Source organism: Amborella trichopoda, chromosome 4, assembly GCF_054954075.1.
Source record: "Amborella trichopoda isolate Santa Cruz 75 chromosome 4, AtrichopodaSantaCruz75HAP2 v2.0, whole genome shotgun sequence".
In the NCBI taxonomy this organism is placed as follows: Eukaryota; Viridiplantae; Streptophyta; class Magnoliopsida; order Amborellales; family Amborellaceae; genus Amborella; species Amborella trichopoda.
In genome coordinates, this window is record NC_142339.1 from 58655511 (window position 1) to 58681256 (window position 25746).

The following is a 25746-nucleotide window of genomic DNA, read 5'->3' on the forward strand; positions in this document are numbered from 1 at the left end:
CCTAAAGTGTTGTGAAGTGACTATGGGTTTGAAGGTTAATATTCAAAAAACTGGAATGTTTGGCCTAACTGTGATGAGGGGATCTTGGAGAACATGGCGGTGCTTTTAGGTTCTAAGGTGGAATAGTTCCCAATGACGTACCTTGGTTTGCCTATTTCAGATGGACGGTTGCCAATTGCAGTTTAGGACAAAGTCATTCAGAGAATTCAAACTAAGTTGGATCTGTGGAAATTCAAATATCTATCTTTGGGAAGTAGAATTAATTTTGATCAAAGCTTGCCTGTCTAATCTACCTTTTTATCAGATGTCATTTTTACAGATTCCAGCATCAGCGGCCAAGAAAATTGAACTGCTTATGCGTAATTTCTTTTGGGGCTCGTTGGGTGACTCTAAAAAGTTCCATCTTATGCGATGGTACAGGGTGTGTACACTGAACAGAGACAGTGGTTTGGGTTTAAGGAATATTAAGTTGGTCAATCAGGCGCTTTTATGCAAACAGTGGTGGAGAAGACTACGGCTCAAGGACCAGCTGTAGTATATAGTGATAGCGACTAAATATAGGGAGGATAGATTCCAGATGTGGGTTGGACGGCATAACAACAATAGAGGTACGTCCCCTTGTTGGAAAGTTATTTCCTTTTGTAAAGCTTTGATGCATAGGGATATCTGATGACCTCTTGGTAATGGCCGTTGTATTTCTTTTGGGCACCATAAGTGGCTGGGTGATGCACCATTGAAAATTGTTGTCCCTCTCGTCTTCCATCGTATGGAAAACAAGAATGCGGTCATTCATAATTTATTTGTTGCGACGGGGAACAAGATGGATTGGGAGATTAATTTCCTCTTCAATAGAATCTCTGATAATACATTCTCCCAATTTTCGGAACTCCTTTCAATGTTACGTGCTATATATATACCAATTGATGAGGATGCAGGTGATGAGGTAATCTGAGACCATGCCATAGGTGGCAAGTTTTCGGTTAGGTTGATGTATGGCCTCCTTTTTCATGATAGATGGAGATGGTCTAAGCTAGAGTTAGCAAATATATGGAAGTGGCCGGTTCCTCCAAAGGTGCAAGCATTCCTTTGGTTAGTACTGCAAGATAAGATCCTTACTATTGACAATCTCATCAAGAGAGGCAAAATATTGCCCAATGTTTGCCTTCTTTGTAAGAGTGACGGGGAATCAGTTTCCCATCTCTTTCTTCATTGTCCGTTTACCTATGATATTTGGTGCGGATTTTTTGGACAATTACGGGTCCCAATGGTCTTACCTACGGATGTTTTTGGAGTCCTACGTGTTTTATCTATCCCTTCATTTCCACAGACATGTGCAGTTATCTGGCAGATAGCACGAGGAGTAATTCTTTGGGAAATTTGGAAGAAAAAAAATAGAAGAGTCTTTAAAGGGAAGTCTTTGCCATGGGAAAGAGTGTTAGAGAAGATCCTCCATTCCATTTGGATGAACCTATCGATTCAGAAGGTTGGGAAAGGTATTGTAGAGATTGACATTAGGTTTAACCTCACTACTCTTTTTCAGCTAGAAGGGCGAAAAAATAGAGCTGTTGGTAGATGGTCATTGCCTGCTTATAGAGTCTTTAAATTGAAATTTGTTGGAAGCTCTCTTGGAAACTTAGGTAATGCGGGTTAAGGAGCTGTTGTGAGGGATTGGAAGGGTCATGTACTGCTTACTTATGCTGGTCCTTTAGGGGTGCATACAGCGAACTATGCAGATTTTTATGCACTTCTTCAGGGTCTTAGACTATTCAAGGCTAAGAACTTTGGAGTGAATTGTGTTGTAGATGGGGACTCTTCGAATGTTATCAGTTGGTGTAACAAGGATAAGAAGGTCCCTTGGGAGCTAAGATCTTTTTTGTTGGAATCCATTGACCTCTCTCGGTCTCTTTCTATTTCCTTTGTTCATGTACTGCAAAAGGCGAATGGTGTGGCGGATTCCCTTGCAAAACAGGGTTGTTCTCCTACTGATTTGATGGTTAATGATGTACTTAGTTCCTAATTTTGTTGTATATTTGTGATATATAAATAAGATTTTGGAACTTTCATCAATATATAAATAAAAATTAAAGTAGATATTTATGGGTGAGATTTAGAGGGGATCTAAATATTTGATAAGATCGAAATATATATATATATATATATATATGGGCGAAATTGAATATTGTTTCACTTCGCCACATATATACTATGTCCGTGACAATTTTGCCTTAAAAACTACTATGGATCTACGGTAGCCGTGGTAGATGCCCATATGTTTCTAAGTGAAAAAATACCGCCACTGACATGCTATGTTCGTTATGGTACCGCCACGGACATTGTAAGTTTATGGAGGTCTTTTCATCTATGCCATCTGAAAAAATTAGATGGCGCCGAGCTTATGGGCAAAAGTATTGTTCATTGCTCACAGACGTTTGATAGTACTTGAATTTTAATTTTTTTTCTACAAATTCAAATCACTTGAAATTTTAAACGTGTATTCTTCTTATCAAGGTGCATCTAATAAAAATATAAAAATAAGAATTTGCGAAACCAAAATTGACTAAAATACCTCTTAAATATTTTTGGGGGTATTTTGGTCAATTTATTTCTTGTAAATTTTTTTATATATATTTTTCATAGATTTACCTATTTTTGAAAAACACATATCTAAAATTTTAAGTCATTTGGATTTCTAAAAAAAACAATTAAAATTCAAATACTATCAGACATCTGTGATCATTAGATCGGCCTAGATTCAATCTGGGCCGTGGGCGCTTACTGTAGCAATATGCACCTGAGCCTACTATCCTGGAATCAGTTGGGTCTCGGCTGACTCCCATCCAAATCGACAATCCAAATAAAAAATCACCGGATTTCAAAATGCTGCCTAAGATCATTGAAATACTATAATTTCATCAAGTTCCCACATAATTACAATTTAGGAGTTTCTAAACTAAAAAACATAGGAAATTTTTAATGTGAACCATAAAAAATTTTAGTTCAAGTTTTAGATCCCAATCAAACTTTTCCCATAGTAACTGTTGTGTTCAGTTCACTTTGCAAATCGAGGCACACCCCAAATGAACATATGAGCCCAACGTCTCAGATTGATTATGGGCCGATCTGACGATCACAAATATTCGGTAGTGTTTAAATTTTAGTTTTTTTTTTTTCAAATCTAAATCCCTTGAAATTTCAAGCGTGTATTCATAAAAAAATAGTTGAATGTTTGAATAATATCAAAAAAAAATTTTACATGAAATAAATTGACTAAAATACCCCTAAAAAAGTTCAGGGGGTATTTTGGTCCATTTTTTCTTTGCGGATAATTTTTTATATATTTTTATTAGGTGCGCTTTGATGAGAAGAACACATACCTAAAATTTCAAGTGATTTAAATTTGTAGAAAATAAAATAAAATTCAAGAACTATCGAACATCCGTGATCATCAGATCGGCCCAGATTCAATCTGGGCCGTTGGGCTTATATGTTCATATGAGCTAGTGGGCTAATCCCATATTTTCCCTATATATATATATATATATATATATATATATATATATATATATATATATATATATATATATATATATATATATATATATATATATATATATAAGGAGGGCTTTAGGGAGTAAACGGATCGGGACCCATACTATCCTGGAGTTGGTTCGGTCCCAACTGACACCCATCCAAATCGACGATCCAAATAAAAAATCACTAGATTCCAAAATGCTACCTAAGATCATTGAAATACTATAATTTCATCCAGTTCCCACATAATTATAATTTAGGAGTTTCTAAACTAAAAAATAGGAAATTTTTAATGTGAACCATAAAAAATTTTAGATCAAGTTTTAGATCCCGATCAAACTTTGTCCATAGTAACCGTTGTGTTCAGTTCACTTTGCAAATCGAGGCACACCTCATACCCAGGTGCACGTTGTGGCTTCCATTCCCATTGGTAGTTTCAAAAACCGCTATGTAATTCAAAAACAGGTAGGGCCTTGTCATCCCCATTGAATTATCGAAAGGAAAAAAAGAAAAAAGAGGTACAATACTAAAAGAAAAAAGTTTAAATAAGGGTGAGGCCCTAAACAATCAAATTAAGGTGCAGCTCAAAACTTTACTAGAAAAGGTTGTTTCAATGCCCAAAAATCCTCAAATTGGTCATCTTGGCCTCAAGATGTATGACCATTAGAAAAATTAGATTTCAAGTCTGGAAATAGTGTATCTTGAAATGCACTTTTTGGAATATCAATTTTCAAGTGTTCATAGATATGCTCAATCTACACTAACTTTTGACGATTTAAATTTTGTAATTAGAGATGAAAATAAATTTTTAGGCCATTACAAAGATTTCCAATACTAAACAACATCTTTCGACGCTATTTTAAGTTGTGCTTTCTTTTGATTGTTGAGGACCTCAGCCTTATACAAACCATACCAGTACTAAAATATAAAAGCTAAGTCAAAAGATTGTATGTCCATTTACTCCTTTAAGTAAAACACAATCTAGAAGTAATTGTATGATCTTAGACTTTCAAGATACTAGTTGAATTACGTGCGGTACACATAGGAATAAAATAACCAATCACACTTTCTCATATATATGAACTAATTGCATTATATTATTATTATTATTATTATTATTATTATTATTATTATTATTGTTATTATTATTATTATTATTATTATTATTATTATTATTATTATTATTATTGTTAGTATTATTATTATTATTAATCTCCTATACTGTTATGAACTTATAAATGATGAATAATTGTACCATAACTCTAACGATGATACACTTGTTAGGTATTAAATGAAAATAAGCAATACCATAACAAACGACTTTGTTATGGTGAACACCATATTCTTAATAAGTTGTATGCTTTTTTCTGTAAAAACCATATTATGTGCATTTGATAGAAAAAAGCAACAAATCATTTTAATAACAAAAAAATTAACATATAAATGAGATCCAATAAAAGAATTAAAATGCTATAATTCTATATTTGCTGTGAGATTACTGCAAGGGTTAGAAACACTATGTAACTACATATAGCATCTATTATATGTTAATCATGAAATTGGTGTGTAATTTTGTTGGTGATTCATTATGTATTCCATACCTTTCTACTATGGATTATGGAATGTTAATCATGAATTGGTGTGAAATTTTGTCGGTGATTCATTCTCTGTTCCATACCTTTCTACTATGGAATATAGAAAATCCCAATGCAAAGTGTGTCATGAAGGCCATGGTTAATCCCTCAATTGTGAATTTAGTATTGTGATATTATTCTCCCTTAGGATGGAGATTCCTCTGTGGATCAGTAATGTGGCAGATCATATCCCATGCCTTTGTTACTTGATTGCTTAGATAGAGATTCATAGATAAGAGAAAAAGAGAAAATATATTAGAACTTATGGATTTGGAGAGTAGAGAGAGATAAAAGATACAATCATAAAGTCTTGAGGGTAGTAATGAGATTTTTTATTTTACATAAATCCTACCATTCTCGCACCTATGTCATCTAAAAATAAAATCTACAAAATTGCAAAAACTTGACTAAAATATTGAAAGAAGGGTTCACCATAAATCAGTATATTCATCTTAAATAACATTAATAGTTTTCCATAATAATATTATACAAGCCGATGTCCATGCAGTTTCAGCTTAGGAACATAATAATACTATATAAAGTGACATGAGGCCCAAATAAATAAAACAGATACCCAAAAAAATTAGATGGATATCTCAATTTATCCATGTACAAAATCCTAAAATTCTTTTATCCAAAATTTCACATCGGATGCTTGTAAGTAATTGTAACCACCTTGTGGCTTATGTAAATGGTCTCATTGTATACAATCCTTAAAAAAACATGAAGAGCATGCAATTACTATCAAAATTCCTAACATATACTTAATTCAACTTCTCACTTCAAATAGCTAAAACATTGATTAAAAAAACTAAAAAGCCATAACTTCCTTAATTCAAATAACAAACTAAAAATCATAAATCAATAAATTTATAAAACTCGCACATAACCAGAGAGAGAAAACCGAACCACACCTTGTTGAGGGACACGTGAAACTATTTTGAGAGGTTGAGAGACTTATATTTATAAGAATTTTAAACCTAATTAGGATAGAAGTCTTAAAATAGCGTGAGATATGAAATTTCTCTCTCTTGTACGTACTCTCTCTCCTTCTCAAAATCCATCCTAAAATCTCTCATTCTCTCTCTTACACATACTCTGTCATTCTCAAAACCTCTCCTAAAATCTCTCATTATTTGTCTCTCTCTTGTGCATATTCTCTCAAATAAATCTTACTAAAATCTTGATTTCCTAAAATATTGTCTCTCTCCTTCTCAAAATCTCTCATAAAATCTTTCATTCTCTCTCTTTTAAATTAAAGTTGGGGATAGGTATCAATTTTAAAAAGTTCGAACCAAAAAATAGGGAAAAAAAAGTGAAGCTTATATCCATTGAGAGAGGTTATCAAGCTTGGATGAGGAGTCCTCTTGGATACGGAAACAAACTTTTATATATATATATATATATATATATATATATATATATATATATATATATATATATATATATATGCATATCTCACTCTCTTGAATTTGAATTGGAGATAGGTTCTCATTCTCTCTCTTGCATATACTCTCTCTCTCTTTCAAATCTCTTCTAAAATCTCTCATTATCTGTCTCTTGTGTATATTCCCTCAAATAAATCCTACTAAAATCTTGATTTCATAAAATCTTGTCTCTTCCCCTTCCTCTATCTTGCATGTACTCTTTCTCTCTCTTTCTCAAAATCTATGTTAAAGTCTCTCATTCTCTCGCTCTTGAATTTGAGTTGGAGATAGGTACCAATTTTAAGAAGTTTGAATCAAAAAATAGGTAAAACAATGTGGGGTGTGCATCCCTTGAGAGAGGTTATCATGCTTGGATGTGGAGTCCTCTTGGATATGGAAACAGTCTCAGGTATATGTGCATATATCTCTTTCTCTTGAATTTGAGTTGGCAATAGGTGTCCATTCTCTCTCTTGCACATACTTTCTCTCTGCTTCTCAAAATCTATCCTAAAATCTCTTTCTTGCTCTAACTTACGGTTAGTATGAGTCCTACAATCTTTATACAATTAGGGATCTTTCTTATTTTCGTGTCATATGTCCACCCCTTAATTCTTGTTTAATAATGTAGTATAGATAACATCTTCCTTCAAAAAAAAAAAAAATCATACTATCCGAGCACTTGAAAAAATAATATCTAAATATTGAACATAGACTGTCCAATTTTTGGAGGCTAAGATCTAAGTATTAGACAAACTAAAATTCCAATTTTTCCTTTTAAAAATAATCATTTAATGATTTTTTTATTAGTTCCCAATTTTATATTTGAAAAATCTTTCATAATAAGTTTTCTACGTGAGGGAGGGAATAGGCAGTATGCTCCTACTAGAGCATGGTATACACGCTTGTTAATTGTTATCTTGAAACATAAAGAAAATAGGTAAAATAAGCATAAAATTCACTTTCCTCCCAAAAAAAGGATATTGGAAAAAAAAATTAAACTCAAAAAAGGAGGTCAAAAAAATATTCAAGTGAAATTATTAGATGGTCAAATCAACTAATTATCGGTTAGTTTAGTGAAATTATTATATTCTAAGTGTATTTTTCATATTTTTTAAACAATTCAAGTGTGTGTATTTTTGCAAGCCAAGTACACTTACTCCCTAAAATAAAATTCTACCGAGGATTAATTTTATGACCCCAATTTCAAGGGATATGAGCTCCACAATCCCATATTAACCTTAATAAAAAATTTCTATTACAACCTGTATGCACTCGAAAAGATAATGTTTCAAGATTGAATAGAGTATAAAAATTTTTAGCGTGTGAGGTCTAAATGTTAAAAAACTCAAAATTCAAAATATTTTTCTTTTGAGAATAATTATGTAGTAATTTTTAGATGATTCTCAAATTTTCAAATTGGAAAAAAATCTCTTAAATCGGTCTTTTAACATAGGAAGTAGATGTACATTATGCTCCCATTAGAGTATAGCATACGAACTCAGTTTGTAATTTGGCCAAGGGTACAACTCTCTATATGGCTGGGCCAAATTACCAAATTAACTTTTGCTCGATTCAATTTCCAAATTGGGAACAAAACAGTTTAGACAAAAAAAATTAAAAAATATACACAATGAGACCATTTACTTTTGAGTCAAGGAGGTCACAATCATTATTAACCATTAGATGTGAAATCAAGTAAATAAGGATGAGACATTGATTAAGCACAAAGCTCCAAATAAAATTTTTAAAATGTTGTGAGTCTTGTTACACACTTTAATAAGTAGGATTTCACATCTAATAGCTCAATGACCTCTTTGCACTAAAAATAAATGGTCTTATAGTATACAATTTCAAAATAATTTGGTTGATTTGGAATAGAACAAGAAATATGTTAAGGAAGTTTCAAGTCGAGCTCATGATGATTTCACTATTTGGGAAGTTTTCATGATTTCACTATTTTGGAAGTTTTCATGTTCTAGGATCAACTTGAAATAATAAATTTTAATGAACAAGAACATTTTGGGCTTGGAACTTCTTTTTTTCTTTTTTTTTCTTTTTTGATAATGTTAGGAACTTCTATTGATGGTGGGCTGAAACCGCATAAGATTACAATGCATAAATTAGAACATCAAAAATAGACAAAGCGGGAAGGGAGATGTCGTCTTTAGCGCAGCTCCATTGGGCTAGTGGTAAACGTGGGAGAAAGAGAGTTGTAAACCCAGAGTAGAGCAAAGATCTATGATTTTCAACTCGAAACCATGAAGAGTCCATGAAATTCTTTGCTCCTGCTTACACCAGTTAATGATATTGAGTGAATTTCCTTCAAAAGAACAGATCTCATAATTTCAGTGGTTTAAAAAACGAATCGGTGGCCTGGATCGGGAACCTCAAAAACTCATCCGGATCGGTAGATCGGCAATCCGGATCTGGAATCGGCCGAATCGATCGGATTAAGCTTTAAAAAAAATCTAAGACAATTATTAAAATTCATTATAAATGTTATTTTTTAGGAATCAATAAGAAAGCGAGGTACTACATTATTAATTTTCATTTTTTTCATCAATATGTGAATATTGAGATATTTTTTCTCTACATGAACTTATTTTAACCATTAAAATACAGCACACAAAATAAAAATCATGGAACTATCATGGATAAAGTATATAATCATACATGGACAACAATAAAGAATGGTTTTTTAATAAGAACAGTTTAGTTTTTTTGAAAAAAACCTTTTTATTTTTTTACAAAAAGTGTTTGTCGTATTACATATTTTTTTGTGTTTAGCAAAAACCTTTTTTTGGACAAAAAATATTTGTTGTATTATTTTTTTTTATAAAAAAATTTTTTTTTACAATAAATTTTTATTACTTTTTATTTTTTTGACAAAAACCTTTTATTTTTTTGACTAAAAAACAAAAATTGACAAGAAAAATAATTGATAAGAACCTTTCATTTTTTTTAATAAGAAACTTTTTATTTTATAGATAAGAAAAAAAATTGACAAAAAGCAAAATTGATTAAAAAAAAAAAAAAAAACCTTTCATATTTTTTATAAGAAAAAAATTTGACAAAAAGTGAAATTGATAAAAAAAACCTTTCATTTTTCTCTTATGACAAAAAATACTTGTTGTATTATTATTTTTTTATAATAACTTTTTTTTTTTACAATAACTTTGTATTACTTTTTTTTTTTTGACAAAAACCTTTTATTTTTTTGACATAAACCTTTTAGTTTTTTGTAAAAAAAAAAGAAATTTGACAAGAAAAATAATTGATAAGAACCTTTCATTTTTTTTTATAGGAAACTTTTTATTTTTTTGATAAGAAAAAATTTTGACAAAAAGAGAACTTTTTTTTTTTTGACAATAACTTTTTATTTTTTTTGACAAAAAAAAGAAATTTGACAAGAAAAATAATTGATAAGAACCTTTTATTTTATTTTTTATAGGAAACTTTTTATTTTATTGATAAGAAAAAAAATTGACAAAAAGCGAAATTGATAAAAAAAAACTTCCATTTTTTTGATAAGAAAAAAATTTGACAAAAAACGAAATTGATAAAAAAAACCTTTCATTCTTTTTATAAGAAAAAAATTTGACGTCAAAAAATTTGACAAAAAACGAAATTGATAAAAAAAACCTTTTATTCTTTTTATAAGAAAAAAATTTGACGTCAAAAAATTTGACAAAAAACGAAATTGATAAAAAAAAACCTTTCATTCTTTTTATAAGAAAAAAATTTGACGTCAAAAAAATAAATTTGATAAGAAAAATAATTGATAAGAGAACCTTTCTTCCCAAGGGGATTCAAACCTATGCCTCCACACTCAAAACGCACTTGATAACTAGTAAGTCACATGCCACTTAATAATATTAAAAGAGCAAACAAAATATATAATATATTAATGTTTCAAGTTAATACCTTCACATTATCCCATATCGAAGAAGTAAAAAGAAGCTATAGTGAATAAATACCTCTTTGTACCCAATGAGGGTAACGCGCGTGAAGTGAGGAGTCACATGGCGAGGTGTGCGCTTCTTAAGTTTCTGTAATTTTTAAAATTTACAAAAATGCCTATTGAAGAATCGGCGGGCCATGACATCATGAATCGAAGAATCGGGAGATTCATGATGTCACATGGCGATTCATGATGTCACTCCGCCGACACTCCGCCGACTTTTGAATTACTGCATAATTCTTACCAACAATAAGATTCTTCCTAACAATAAGTTCCGACGACTTTTGAATCAGTGCATAATTCTCTTACTAACAATAAGTGCCAATTCTAACAATAAGTTCCGGAAGTTCCAATTCTAACAATAAGTTCCGGTTCGACTCCACCGACTTTTGAATCACTGCATAATTCTCTTACTAACAATAAGTTCCAAGAAATAAGTTCCAATTCTAACAATAAGTTCGGAAGTTCCAATTCTAACAATAAGTTCCGGTTCAACTCCGCCGACTTTTGAATCACTGCATAATTCTCTTACTAACAATAAGTTCCAAGAAATAAGTTCCAATTCTAACAATAAGTTCGGAAGTTCCAATTCTAACAATAAGTTCGGAAGTTCCAATTCTAACAATAAGTTCCGGTTCGACTCCGCCGACTTTTGAACCATGCATAATTCTCTTACTAACAATAAGTTCCAATTCTTGGAAGAGGGAGCAGATTTCAGTCTCTTACTAACGATAAGTTCCAATCCTTGGAAGAGGGAGCAGATTTCAGCTTGGTTGGCTAAGGTGTGTCCAGAACTGGCCCCAAGTCTCTTAAGTTCCGATCCTTGGAAGAGGGAGCAGATTTCAGCTTGGTTGGCTATGGTGTGACCACAAGGACCCGCATAAAAAACAAAATAACTCACCCCTCATGGTTCCTAAGCAATCCTCCTATTTCAGCTGGATTCGGATTTCCAAAAGAGCTACCATAAAATTTGAGTTTGAGAAAGCCTACCTGGGGAGATTTCCAAACGGATTGCCAAAGGAGCTACCATAAAATTTGAGTTTGAGAAAGCCTACCAGGGAGATTTCCAAACAAACAAAGTGAGGATGACATATCGGTATAAAAGAGAAAACTAAATTCATAAAGTTAACAAAAATGTCAGTCCAACAAACTTCTCGCCCCTCATTGGTGGAAGAGAACAATCCCAGAGAGCCTGAAGGATAATACATTCAATGTTAAGAAAGACCCATCAAAATTGGACTCCAACCAAATCTACCAAATGATAGCACTTATAAATATTTTCCAAATTAAAACTCCTTTGGAGGGCATGTTTGCAATGGTGAGATGGTGAACAACGTCGATTAAATTCTCTGGTAGCAAAAGAAGTAAACCCAATAACCAGAAAGCCCAAAGCCAAATACTAGCTGCAAAAGGATAGTGCAGAAATAAGTGGTTACCGGATTCCTCATCATTCTTCCACATTAAACAAATACTATGTAAAATTTTACCCATCAAAGATTATGAATCGTGAGGCATTTACCTTGTTTATGTCATCTGTTTAGATCACTATGTTTGGCACAATTAGCGAGATACTTGTTCGAGATTCCAAAATCAAAACAAGAATATATTTAGCAATTCCAACAAAAATTGAAAGAGGTACTTAAATGAAATAATCTTCTTAAACAATATTATCAAGAAACTAGTCAATTTGACCACATAAGTGATTTTTTTTTTCCTTTCAGGTGTAGTTTGATAAGGCGTCAACCTCAGACAATTCCAATAAGGCGCACCTCTAAATAATGATAAAAGATGTAGTTTTGGTGTCAAAAAACTTTACGATTGTCCGGAAAATTGTTTTCATATTTAATCGTGAAATTCGAAGCTCTAAATACAGTGCAAATCGAGTGCATCCATAAACACTTAAAAAAACTAAAAAATAGATAGTCTAGATAGTGCAAATCGAGTACATCCATAAACACTTAAAAAAAGTAGAAAATAGATAGTCTAGATAATACACTACAAGTTGTATTATTTTTAATGTTTGAAATTAATTTTTTTTATATCCAAAGGTCTAGACGATGAATTTGAGCATTTATAGAGAAATAATAAGAGGGAATATTCGTCCTTTTTGCCACTTTACTTTTCTTAGAAATAAATATAGTTGTACAGAGCACGGTCCAGCTCAATATCACTGGTGTTTTCAGGTGTCCTGAGGAGGCGGCGTTTGATACCTGTGAATATCTGGGAAAGTTCCCGATTTTCTCATATACTATAGCTTTTTTTAGTTTGAAAATAGTAAAAAAAAAAATAAAGTAGAAAGTTGGAACCGCCATATTTTCTGAAACACTGTTTAGGTAGGAAAGTTTGTGGGACATGGCGATGCACCTCAAAATCTTATTAAAAGAAGAATTTTTAGTGTCAAAATTTTTATTATAAACTAAAAAATCTATTTTTCATTCCTATAATAAAATTGAAAGCTAATAATAATGCAAATGTAGTATATCTATGAGCACTTGAAAAATCTAAAAAATAGCCGGTCTAAAAAAATGTGCTACAAGATATACTTTTTTTTCTTGATAAAGATGATAAATTGGATAATTTTAAACAACCTTTTTCTATGGCCTTTTGGGGTGCACCTTATAAGGTTGTTACCCCATGCAAACTTTTTCCAAAACTCATGACGGCAAAAGCTCTTCAACGCAAAATCCTGGTTCGCTCACCACTCTGAAAGAAAAAAACTCAGCCATCCATCTCTCTCTAACCCTTTCTCAATTCTCACTCAAAACCCTAACAACTCAATCATCCATTGTCACTCGCCCGCCCCCCAACAAAGCTCAACCCTCCAGCAACTCATACCCTCCTCGCCTCAGGTCTATTCCCCTCGTCCCCCCCATTGCTACAAGCTAAGAGCTCAGAGAAAGCTACAGTGAGTCCTTTTTAAATTTTTTATTTTTAGAGCATAAAAAGATAATCCCAGATCTAAATAAGATTTTATTTCTAATTTAGGTTCTTTTTTCTTTTCTGATTAACCTCAAACAAGATTAACCCCAAGTCTACATAGAACTTTCTTATTTGATTGAAATTTATGGAAGAATATCCTTTGCAGAATAATATATTCTTGGGTTTTTCCGGTTACTTTTGACAAGGTCTGGGGTTTATTTTTGCTATGCCGTTGTTGAAATGACATTATCTCTCACTGGGTAATAGAAAGCCGTGAAATTGAAATTTTTAACTCTGTTTACTTCATTATGTATGTGACAAGATCTTTCTTGATTCAATTGGGATGTTTGTCATATAATTCAGTTTGGAAGTTGTAAGTTTGAAGTATTTTACCTTCTTTGGTTTGTTTTAGTTTAGTTTCTGTTTTAGATGTTGTCGCATGTTGATTTCTCATTTTTTGGTTTTGAAATTTGCTCTTTATTAATACATATTCTGCAGTGCACACAATGCTGTTTTATACTTGTATATCAAGCATGCGGAGTTTTGAGATTAGTATGTTTAGCTGTACGATTTATTGATGTTGTTCTTGTAGTAAAATCATTTGTGATACTTCTCTAATGTTAGCTCTCTCGGTTATTTTTCTTTCTTTGTAATATTCATAGGCAATTTAGTTCTTTTAGTCTCTATATTCTTTTTCATGTCTCTTGCTCGTTGATTTCTCATAACATAAAAATTGCAAGAGTATGGTGATTGGGAACTTACTTTAGTTTTACTTGGCTTAAGAATTCTGTGTGATTAACTCCACCTCTCTGGTTCCTTATACTTGTTGCAATTTATTGAGGCTTGTTGCAATTTATTGAGGCTATTTCTTAAGTTACATAGATGTGAGATTAAATTTCAATCTTAACCATACATTGTAAAAAATGCATTAGATTGGTAGTAGCAAGAAAATCTTATTCAAAAATATACTTTACACGCATCTAATCATAGAAATTCATGATGAACTGTTAAAACAGGCTATTTCGTGCTTTTCCAGCATCAACATTACCAAACAGGCGAAAATAGCAGCACCACAGTTTATCAAATAGGGATCCCCACTTTCAAGCTACCAATTCTCACTCTCTCCCAAATTCCAGGAAAGTCAGCAGCAGGGAGAATCACAGGGAAACTGCAGAGAAAATTATTAAACACACCCTAATGAAGAGAATGGAGGGCGCCTTCGACCATGGCTCCTCCGAAATTAGGGTTAGTGTTTCAGAGGTTCCAGCTGTTGTAGAGAACCCACCTCAGCAAAAGCACGAAACCTTAGATGAAATGCTTGCTAGACACAGGTATGCTTTACAGAGACTTGTTCTCTCTTTTTCTTCCCTTCTCTTGTTCGTTTTACAATTTAAGTTCGTTGAATCCATTTGTTATGATATTTAGGCCAAATATATCTTGAGCATAAGGGTTTTATGTGAATCAGTGGCCTTCTTTTGAAGCAAAATGGCTCCTGATATGATTGAACTGAAAATGTTGATAATATTAGTGTTTTATTTATTGAATTTAGCAATGAGATGTGATATTTGTTCATAGTTAGAGCATCTGAATATTACTCTCCATTGAGGCAAGGAAATCAATTCTGGGTTATGGGAATAAGATTTTATTTTTTCCTTCTTGCATGTTGGTATTGGTCAATATTAGTTTTTTTTTTCTTCCACTAAAATTTAGTAATTTCTGGTATTTGGTGTCTTGAAGCAATTGTCTATCATCTATGATCATCATTAAAGATTTACATAAGCTTAATTTATCAAACATAATGGATCCAAAAAAGGAAAATGTGATTGGCATATGCTTTTCTTAAACCTGTATTTACAAGCAGCTTGTTATGCATGGCATAATCCTTCTGGTTAAGGCAAAAAGAAACTCTTCTATGAGTTTGCTGCTTTGATGTCACTACTCTTGGGATTTGATTTACCGGCACTTATGAATGAGTAGCTGATTGCCTTCATCCTTCCACGAACTTTAGTTTCTCTTCCTTTCAATTTATCAGGACTCAGCAAATTTTTCCCTTGGTTGCTTATTGTGACTTTCACAATCTTAATAATGTCTTAATATCATATTTTGAACTTTAGAGTCTCACTTCAATTGCCTTTGGGTTTGTTGAATTATATTTGAGAATGTTTTATTAATCACTGGATGCAAATGTAGAAGCTCATATTGGTAATAGTTGCTCACCATAAGAAATATTGGTATCAGTGTTTCAAAAAGCGCTAGGCGGCACCCAGGTGGCCAAGGGGGTCCAGGCTGCCTAGCACCTAGGTGAGCGTCCAGAATCTGGGCGGCCCATTAAAAAAAAATTGATGAAAAAACTGATGAGTGATGACTGATAATGATTAATCTATAAGAATTTTGATAATCCATAAGACCATAATCCATAAGAATTTGATAATCCACACGACCATAATCCCAGTTAAAAAAAAAAGATAGAAGTCGAGAAGAGAATTTTAATAATCCATAAGACCATAATCCATATTTTCATACGATGCTAAAACAGTAAAACCATACAAGCATACATTGATAGTCTGATACACTGTAGACAGTACACACAAAAGTTAGATAGTAGAACTAGAAACTAGAGAGTAGAACTAGAAACTAAAAAGAAAAATAAAATATTCAGAAATTCAAAAAATATCCAGTCTAAGACACAATAGTCAACACTCAACAATCAACACAAAATTCAACAGTCAACAATCAACACTCGACACCAAGAGTTTCAGTCATTATCATCATCATTATCATCAAAAGGAATAGGGTAAGCTTCATCATATGCATCAGAATCGAGGCCATCATCATCAAAGTCATCTCCCTCTTCAATATAACGCTCGTCCTCCTCTGTTTCTTCTTAATCTGCCTCTTTTTCGTCCTCTTCTTCTACCTCCCTCTTACTAGCATGTGCAGATGAGGCTCTAGGAGTCTTGACTACTCTACACTTTTCTATCTTTTTGTGCTTACCTGAACTCAAATATTATATAATTTCCTCCATGGTAGTCTCGGGAGCATTTTTACACAGGGCAACTTCCCCCTTAATACCGGCAAGGTATTTTTTAAACCGGTATATGCCCCCATTAGTATCCTTTCTACAATAATTACATTTAATACGATTTTTTCCATTCGGATTCGGGTTATAACCATACTTCCAACCCAGATCACCACTGCTAGAAGAACCTGGAGAAGATATTTCCACAGAACAATGCTCATTTTCATCATTTTATGGTTCTTTTAAATTTAGAAGTTGTCTAATCTCATTCCGAATCGCTTCAGGAACCTTTTTACAAAAAACAACATTCCCTTTAATACCAGCAAGATGTTTCTTGAATCGGTTAATACCTTTATTGGTATCTTTTTCAAAAAAATTACTCCTTATATAATTTTTATCATTTGGTTTTGGGTTATAACCATACTTTCAGCCTGGATCACTTCTTCTAGAAGTAGCAAAAATAGACCTATTCAAATGACAAAGATTTTGTTCTTGTTTTTGTTTTACAGAGCTCATATATTGCTTAATCTCCTCTCTGATAGCTTCAGGAACATTTTTACAAGGGGCAACATCCCCCTTAATACCACCAAGGTGTTTTTTAAACCGGTTTATGCCCCCTTTCATATCTTTTTCACAAAAATTGCATATAATGCAATTTTTGTTATTTGGATTCTTATTATATCCATATTCCAACCCGGATCTCCACTTCGACTAGATCCTAAAGAAGACATCTCAAAATAAAACAAGCAATCTAAAAAAGAAAGTTTTGCACTTACTTTGATTACTCGAACTCCAAACTCTCACCTTTGAGATGTTTTTTAGAGCTAAAATAATAAAGAACACCCTCTAATAGGATTATAAAACTCAAAAACTAAATGAAATCTACTTGGGTGATGCCTGGATCCGTTTTTCGTAACTTTGAGAAACACTTCGATCAAATGAAAGTCACAAAATTTAGTTTTTTGAGGTTTCTTTCTTTCTAAAATGGGTTCTTATGGGTTTAGGTTTGAAATAAACCTCAAACTCATCCTTCAAATTTCAAATTCTTTATATTTAAAAAAAAAACAATACAATGAAAAAAAAAGGACACAAAATCCTAGGCGACCGCCCAGGGACTGCCACCCAGTTTGACTGCCTAGGCCTGGGTGCGCCCAGGCCTTCTGGACCGCCTAGGCGGCCGTCTAGGTGGGCGGTCCACTTTTTGTAACACTGATTGGTATAGTTCCAATCTTTCTATATTCTATTCAAAATATTGGAGATAGAAACTTTGGGAATCCCTCCATGAAAAAAATTTCAGAGAACAACTAAGTTAGATAACCATGAGATGAGATGCTATGGGGTCCATCATCATCCGCGATTTCTTTGCTCTGCTTGTTTGGTAGAAATCTCATTTAGCATATGACCAACTGCTATAGCACTCTTAGGCCATTTTATGGCATTCAATCCATTGCCTTGGATGCCAAATGTGAATAAATCTGCTAACTCAAGTTTCTCATCCAAAGAAGACCTGAAAGAAAGATGTTACCTTGCACTAACTCGTCAAAGTTTAAGTTTGAGCCTTTCAACCAGGGAATCCTGTTCATACTGCAGGAAATTGTTAGATTTAGATACATAAGCTCCATTATTCTTTGTCTTTCTTCTATAATTCTATTCGCGAGTAAAGGATGTTTAATGTGTTTTTTAGACATTCTCTGTACTAGGGGTGTGGCAGACTGGATGCCTTTGTTACATGCGTGAAAACAAATCACACATGTGGGAGTTTTATTTAACTTTTCTCTCTTTTATTTTAGGCCATTGGATTGCATCTAATCCTATGGTTGTGGTGTTGTAGGAACTTTACTCTTTTAAAGAGATGAAAACCCTTTTGTTTAGAGAGAAAAAGAGTGAGAGAAGAAGATAGAGAGATTGGGCTGCAATTGGGTTTTCTCTTGAGAGTTTGGTATGCTCTGTTTTAGAGAGAGAAAGTGAGCAAAAGGCTTGAACTTCATTGTGGGTTTGCTGTGTGCCCTGTTTTAGTGAGAGAAAGTGTTAAAGAGAATCCATTTTTGGGTGTTCTTGGTGCCTTGTTTTTTGGCCCTGTTTAGAGTGAGAAAGGGCTGCTGGAAATTGATATTTTGAGCTCGATTTCACTTTGTAATCTTCCCAAATCAGTAAGTAAAGTCTCACACCCTTCTCCCGTGGATGTAGGTCACGATTTGTGACCGAACCACGTTAAATTTTTGTGCTCTGCAGACTGAATGTTGCTGTATTTTTCATTCCATGTTCTTGCTTTGATATTGTATAGTTTTCATTGCTTGTTTATATTGATATGAATGCACAATAGTTGTGAATGTTATAAACCCTCGCTGATTTTTCACCAATCGACCCCAATAGCCTTTAACATGTAACTCAGGTCTTCTCACAATTATTTTTGTGAGTGGAAATAAATCACAAATGTTGATTCTTGAGATTGAAAACCAGAATGAAGCCTCCAGGAGGAAAGTTTTGCAGCTCAATTACATTAAGGAACATTGAGCTTTCAATGAGGTTCCCAATAAAAAAGAAGTTTTTAAGAGATTTGCTCTTCACTGCCTAATACTTCTGTTAAAAATTTGATGGATTTTTTCTCTGCCTTGACATGTCTCAGTGGTTTTGACAAAGATTATGTTGTGTTGTTGTGTAAATTACTGGAACTTAATGTTGAATGGGGGGTTTATATCTACTGACCCAATAAGACAATGGTTTTCTTGTTAAAATAAAACAATGATTGTGTTGTTGTGTAAATTACTGGAACTTAATGTTGAATGGGGGGTTTATATCTACCGACCCAATCAGACAATGATGAAGGTTTTCTTATTAAAATAAAACAATGATGACTGTATCTACTCGAGGAAAATGATGATGGTTGTATTTAGAAATACATGAGATCTGGTTTTGGTGATCATCATGTTACATTTGAAATGAAGATGTTGACACAAAATGATTACTGAGTGTTTGGCCTTCGATAATTCAGGTTCATGTATTTGAACGATATTAGAGTGAGATGTTAAAATCATGGAAAAGGTGAGAAAAGGAATGTAATGTGGTGGTAGAGTAAGGGCTGTCGGGATTAGTAAATATTTTTACTTTGGAAATGGTCTGGAGGATGAGAACTACAATGAAGCATCTGCTATTTTGGGGAGCCAGGAATTTTTTCTTTCTTTTTTCCATTTCTTGATTAAGTTTAGGGCAGGAGAAAATCAACATGTAGAAGGACTCTCGGTTGACGTGCTCCAGAAGAAAGAATTTCTAATAGATCTGTCTCTGATGAAAGCTTAATCTTATTTAGAATATTTATGTAGGTGGAACATATTAATTATCATAACGAACAGTGGCTGGAGTACTGTTTGGTGCTAATGTAATATCAAAAGTGATTATGTTTTTCTTTTTTAACCTGAGGTTACTACTCTTAAGATGTTAATTGACCTAGTCTAGATGTTATCAAAGACAATATTACCCCTTTTGATTTTTAACAAAACGATGAGGTTCAGGTGCCCACCCAAAACTTTTCTTTTCTAGAGAAACCCAAAACTTTTCTTTTCTAGAGAACAATAAAAAGAAAAAACTGTTCTTTTTCTGGAGTCTCAGTGCTTGATTAGACATGTAGAAAGCATGGGAGAAACAGTGATTCCCTTCTTTTTTGTTTTTAATGAGGTTGTGATTTAATGCTATCTCAATTCACGCTTGCAAGTTAGTGCACCATCATGACATGATTTGCGCTCTACACGCACCATGGCTTGTTCATTTCCAAAATCATGTTCTGCAAGACATTACAAATAGTTGATCTCTCTCTCTCTCTCTCTCTCTCTCTCACTCACTCAGGAAAGAGATCGCTGAGGTTCAGAACAAGGAGACTAGTTTGAGGAAGGCAGCTGCTAAAGGAAGCAAGGCTGATCAAAAGGCCAAGAATAAGCAAGTGGAAGAGGAAATCTCAGGGCTTTCTTCTAAACTAAAAGAAAGGCAAGCCGGCGAGCTTGCCTCTATGGGATATCGAAGCAACAACAAGGAGGCCGGAAACCTAGACAACTTGGTCATGGCCATAGCTGGGGTCTCAGTGAGCAACAATGGCACCGACTCTGCTAAATCCAGAAAGGGTGCAAAGAGGAGGCGAAGCAGAAGGGAACAGCAAGAAGTAGAGAGAGAACAAAGAATACAAGAAGAACAGAGCAACATGATCAGCGATAGAATGATAGAGAATGAGAAGCTCGAGAAGAAACTCGAACCGCTCGGGCTTACAATAAATGAGATCAAACCTGATGGTCACTGTCTCTATCGAGCAGTCGAGGACCAACTCTCTCTCTCCGCAGGCAACAATTACAATTACCAAGATCTTAGAGAGATGGCAGCCAATTATATGAGAGAGAATGCATCCAATTTCCTCCCCTTCTTTCTCTCTGATTGTAAACTTGAGGTTAGTTCTGAGGATTCACCATTGGAGAGGTTTGAGAGGTATTGCAAAGAAGTCGAATCAACAGCAGCTTGGGGTGGGCAATTGGAACTTGGGGCTCTCACCCATTGCTTGAAGAAACACATTGTGATATATTCAGGGTCATTTCCTGATGTTGAAATGGGAAAAGAATACAAATCAGAGGCTAGTGGCTCATGTAACCCTAGTATTATGTTGTCTTATCACAGGCATGCCTTCGGGCTAGGTGAGCACTATAATTCGGTGGTTCCCTGCGAGAATTGCTAGGTCGAAGTTTAATGGGAGGGGTTATTTTGGTGGTTTTGGTTTGGACAAAAGGAAGGGGAATATCAATGCTATTTATATTTGTAGACTTTTATAATGTAGTCATGTGGCAGTATGAATATATATCATCACAGTTTTGTTCTATTAGATTTATTATACAAATAATATCATAGGGGGATTGTAAACTATACTTTTACTATTCATTTTTTGTACAAGGAAGTTACAATCACTCTTAATCAATCTGACGGCTTATAAATTTCATAGTTCATTATCAAAAAACAAAGGGTCATATAATTCAAAAAATATTATTTTGATCTTTGTGCCCAGTCAAGAGCATATACCCTCAGCCAAGATCGTGACTTAAAGTAGAGGGCAATGTATATATTTCCCATCATGTGTTAGATGTACGTCAGGGGGGAATGTATTTTTTGATAGATTCGATTGTTGTTTTTTGGTACGAGATTTGTCACGATTAATCCGGATGGTTTAATGAAGCAAAAAGTTCATTTACTAATGGTCTGCTTTTGTTGTTACTGCATGATAAGAAGAAAAATTGTTGAGGAAATAAACATTAAACATTGAAATTTTGGATGTGAAATTTGGTGAAGAAAAAATTGTTGAGGAAATAAACATTAAACATTGAAATTTTGGATGTGAAATTAAGTGGCTGCAATTATTCTATTGACCGAGCTCAAACTTCAGAAGAAATTTTTTCAGATTTGTGACACTTTCAAGATATCAAATTTTGCATTGGATGATTGTAAGTAATTGTGATCATTTTGTATCAAAAGTAAATGATCTCATTGTATACAATCTCAAAAATTAATACATAAATGTATTATGACTCAGTTTAGGTCCAATGGGACCTAAGAAGTTACTTCTCAAAAAGAGAGAGAGAGAATGGCCACGAATTCTACATTCATTTGAACAGTACATATGACTGGCGATTTTCAATAGGTATCGCAAGTGCCAACTGAAATTCAGGGTTTTATAATTCTTATTTAGAAATTGCACTCATATTTTCTTATGTGAAAGCTTTCTATGTTTCCCTATAACATAGAAGTTCCATTCTACCCCTACCATCCAGCTCTTCATTTTTTATCAAAAGAAACACTCACTGTTTGATCTTAGATCTGAAGCCTCAAAGTATTTTTTTTTTAGTTTTTTTTAATACAAATTTTTTGAATATGAAATTTGGTACGTGTCGTCTCCTCATTAGGGTGCACCTGTAAAAAACAAAATACCCCGTGAAACTTTCAGGGGTATTTTGGTTATTTTATTTTATTGAAAATATTTTTTTTATATTTTTCTTTAGTGCAAGTTTAATAGAGAAATGGACTTCCAAAATTTTGTGTCAAAATAGTTTATAAAAAAAAAAAAATAGTATATAGACGTGACATTGTGATTGAGGCAATCTTAACCCTCCATTAAAAAATGAAGGGTTGGGACAATCTTAGCCCTCCATTCAAAAATGAAAGGTTGGATAAAGGGAAGGATAGAACTTCCATGTTGTAAGAGGAACATAGAAAGCTTTCTCTTTTTCTTATTGGGCAAGTTTCTTTTGAAGTTTTTTAAAAACCGATTAATTTCCACTCTTACAAATTCAAGTGAGTTTCTAAAAGGCAGTATCTCTCTTTTTGTAGCGTGTCTAGATGCATCTATTATAATTTACTGGTCTTCATCTCAACCACCATCATGAATCATAAAAAAAAAATAAACTAAAATAAAATAAAAAAGAGAGCTTTAAAAAATGTTCTATCTTATACTTTGGACCATGAATTTTATGTTTTTTCAAATATCGCATCTTCTGTTCTTCAAAGATCACTTCTAGAGGGTTTTTGGAGTCGTTCATTTCAGTTCTTTCAAGATCCCCATCTTGATGAGGAAACGGATTAATGTGCTTTAAGGGCACCGGGGTGAGTCGACCAAAAACTATTTGGGGCTCACCAGTAATCATGGCAATTGCAAGAGCCATCCTTGAACAAATGAAACCGACTCCGATCCCTTACCAAAACCTCCCTCTCATACACACTTGACACAAGCTTCATCACAGTGTGGCAATCTCCACAAACCCTCAAATTCTTGACAATTCTTAAAATCCCTTTCCTTTCTCCCATTCTCGACAACCCAAATGCTAAGGCGAGCTTCTCGCTATGCTTAGAAAGTGCCTCCTCTTTCTCTTCCCCGTCTATATCATGCAACACATTGACAATCTCAGCAACGTAGCCCTTGCCCCTAAGCCTCGACATGATCTCCCCTAACTTCAAGTGAGCTTCCTTTGCAACACCACTTAGCTCATCGCGCACCGTAAAACCATACACCACCTTATCAACCTCAATGGCGCTCCATCCCGGAGTTTTCCTGATCCTCTGCTGGTTCATGGACCTCCTCAGAGAGGCCACATCTTTCCAATGACCTCCCATTGCGTAAATGTTCGATAAGAGTACATAGTCCCCCGGGTACTGCGGCTCCATCTCTAAGAGATGCTCCCTGACACGCACCGCGATTTCAATGTCATTATGGATGCTACATGCTCCGAGTAATGAGCGCCATACGACCGCATTGGGCTCTATAGGCATCGAAACAATGAATTTGTATGCTTGTTTTAAGAGGCCCGCACGGCCATAGAGATCAACAATGCAACCATAGTGCTCCATCGTTGGTACGAGTCTGTAGTTATCCATCATCTTGAAATATTCAAGACCAGTTTGTACCATCCCTGCGTGGCTACAAGCATATAGAATCACGATGAAGGTGACTTCGTCTGGGCTTGTCCCAGATGCTTCCATGTCATGGAAGAGACTGATGGCATCAATGCCATGACCGTGCATAGCAAGAGAGGCCATCATCGCAGTCCAGGTAACCAGGCTTTTTTCACTCATCAGGTTAAATACCATCCTGGCATCATCCATGCTTCCACATTTGGCATACATATCCAAAAGTGCATTGTTTACAGAGACTATATGATCAAACCCAGCTTTATTGACAAACCCATGTATCACCCTTCCATACTCTACCGCCCCCAATTGAGCACAAGCTGAGAGAGCCCCAGTTAAGCTCACCTCATTAGGTCTCAAACCAAAGGCCTGCAACTTAGAGAACAACAATAAGGCTTCGTGGCACCATGCATTCTGAGAATAACCTGCAATCATGGTGTTCCAAGAGACCAGATCTCTCTCGTTCATTTCATTGAACACTTTTTCAGCCTCAATAATATCACCAAGCTTCATGTAACCAGCAATCATGGTGTTCCATGATGTCAAGTTTTGCCATGGCATTCTCTCGAAAAGCTCTTTTGCACCTTTCACATCTCTACACTTGAAACATGCACCCAAAACTGCATTCCAAGAGACAACATTTGGCCATGGCATCTCATTGAAGACTTGGCGCGCAGGGGTGGCATTACCCAATGATGCATACATGCTCACCAGGGTGGTCTGAACATAGAGGTGACTATCAAACCCATGCTTAATAGCATGGGTGTGAAGTTGAGCACCTGGGTGGCGTGTGGATTGTTCATGGGGGTGGAGTTTTGTACAAGGGTTGCGCAAGGGTTGAAGGCCTGCACAAGCCTTAAAGATGAAGGCAAATGTGAAGTTATCTGGTTTGATGCCATCTTCTATCATGGAGTAATAGGTTTTAATGGAGTCATGGGGATTATTATCAGCTTGTCCTCTAATAAGAGTATTCCACATAAATGGATCAGGAGAAGGGATTTGAGCAAAGAGGAGCTGAGCATAATCAATGGCGTCCGGTATTGAGGTAGCCGCAAAAAGGAGTAGCTTTCCGAGTATGAGAGGATCATACATGAAACCAGTTTTGATGGTGTGCGCGTGGATTCTTTTGAGGTCTTTGAGAGTTTTGCAGTCTCTGAACATGGAGTTCATGCTGCTCTGCGACATCTCCAACTACTCAAATAACGGTATTTTCATGAATGACTTCTAAGACATTCAACTTGAAGGCCAAAGCACTGGACTAAAGATGGAAGATACCCCAGATTTCATCTTAGGGTTAGGGGGAGGATATGACCCTCCTTCAATTTAATGGTAAACAATGTCATTTGATAGTTTCAAAAGATACCAATCTGCAGATGCATCTCCATTTCATAGTTTCAAAAGATACCAATTTGCAGATTCATCTAAAGATAAGAGAGCGTACAAGATAGAAGTTCTATGTTCTCCTACAACATAGAAGTTCTATGTTCCCCTACCATCCAGCCGTCCATTTTTTATCAAGAGAGCCACTCACCATTTGATCTTAGATCTGACATTTTAAAGTGTTTTATTTTTAGATTTTTTTAATACAATTTTTTTAATATAAAATTTAGTATGTGTCATCTTTTCATTAGGGCGCACCTATAAAAAATATTAACAATAATTTTGTGATAAAAAATAATGAACAAAATACCTTTTAAAACTTTCAGGGGTATTTTGATCATATTATTTTATTGAAAATATTTTTTTTATATTTTTTCGCTAGTACGAGTTTAATATAGGAATGGACTTCCAAAATTTGGTGTCAAAAAAGTTTATAGAAAACAATTAAAA

The 25746-nt window shown here is 34.2% G+C and overlaps 2 protein-coding genes across 3 annotated transcripts; one reads left to right on the top strand and one right to left on the bottom strand.

Annotated features, from left to right (window-relative positions):
- The first annotated feature begins 13069 nt into the window (after window positions 1–13069).
- LOC18422230 (OVARIAN TUMOR DOMAIN-containing deubiquitinating enzyme 5) lies at window positions 13070–21341 on the top strand. 2 transcript variants are annotated; one of them, XM_011623933.3, is made up of 3 exons: window positions 13070–13458; window positions 14489–14803; window positions 20332–21341. In XM_011623933.3, exons 2-3 carry the CDS (start codon window positions 14670–14672, stop codon window positions 21200–21202), a joined length of 1005 nt encoding a protein of 334 aa, XP_011622235.1. In that variant the 5' UTR covers window positions 13070–13458; window positions 14489–14669; the 3' UTR covers window positions 21203–21341. The 2 variants fall into 2 exon arrangements, with proteins under 2 accessions (XP_011622235.1, XP_006827245.2); XM_006827182.4 differs by having other exon boundaries at window positions 13188–13458; window positions 14509–14803.
- A 1600-nt stretch (window positions 21342–22941) lies between these two features.
- Window positions 22942–25357, bottom strand: LOC105420419 (Tetratricopeptide repeat (TPR)-like superfamily protein). Its single transcript, XM_011623946.3, has one exon. It carries the CDS (start codon window positions 25099–25101, stop codon window positions 23143–23145), a length of 1959 nt encoding a protein of 652 aa, XP_011622248.2. The 5' UTR covers window positions 25102–25357; the 3' UTR covers window positions 22942–23142.
- Window positions 25358–25746: the final 389 nt, after the last annotated feature.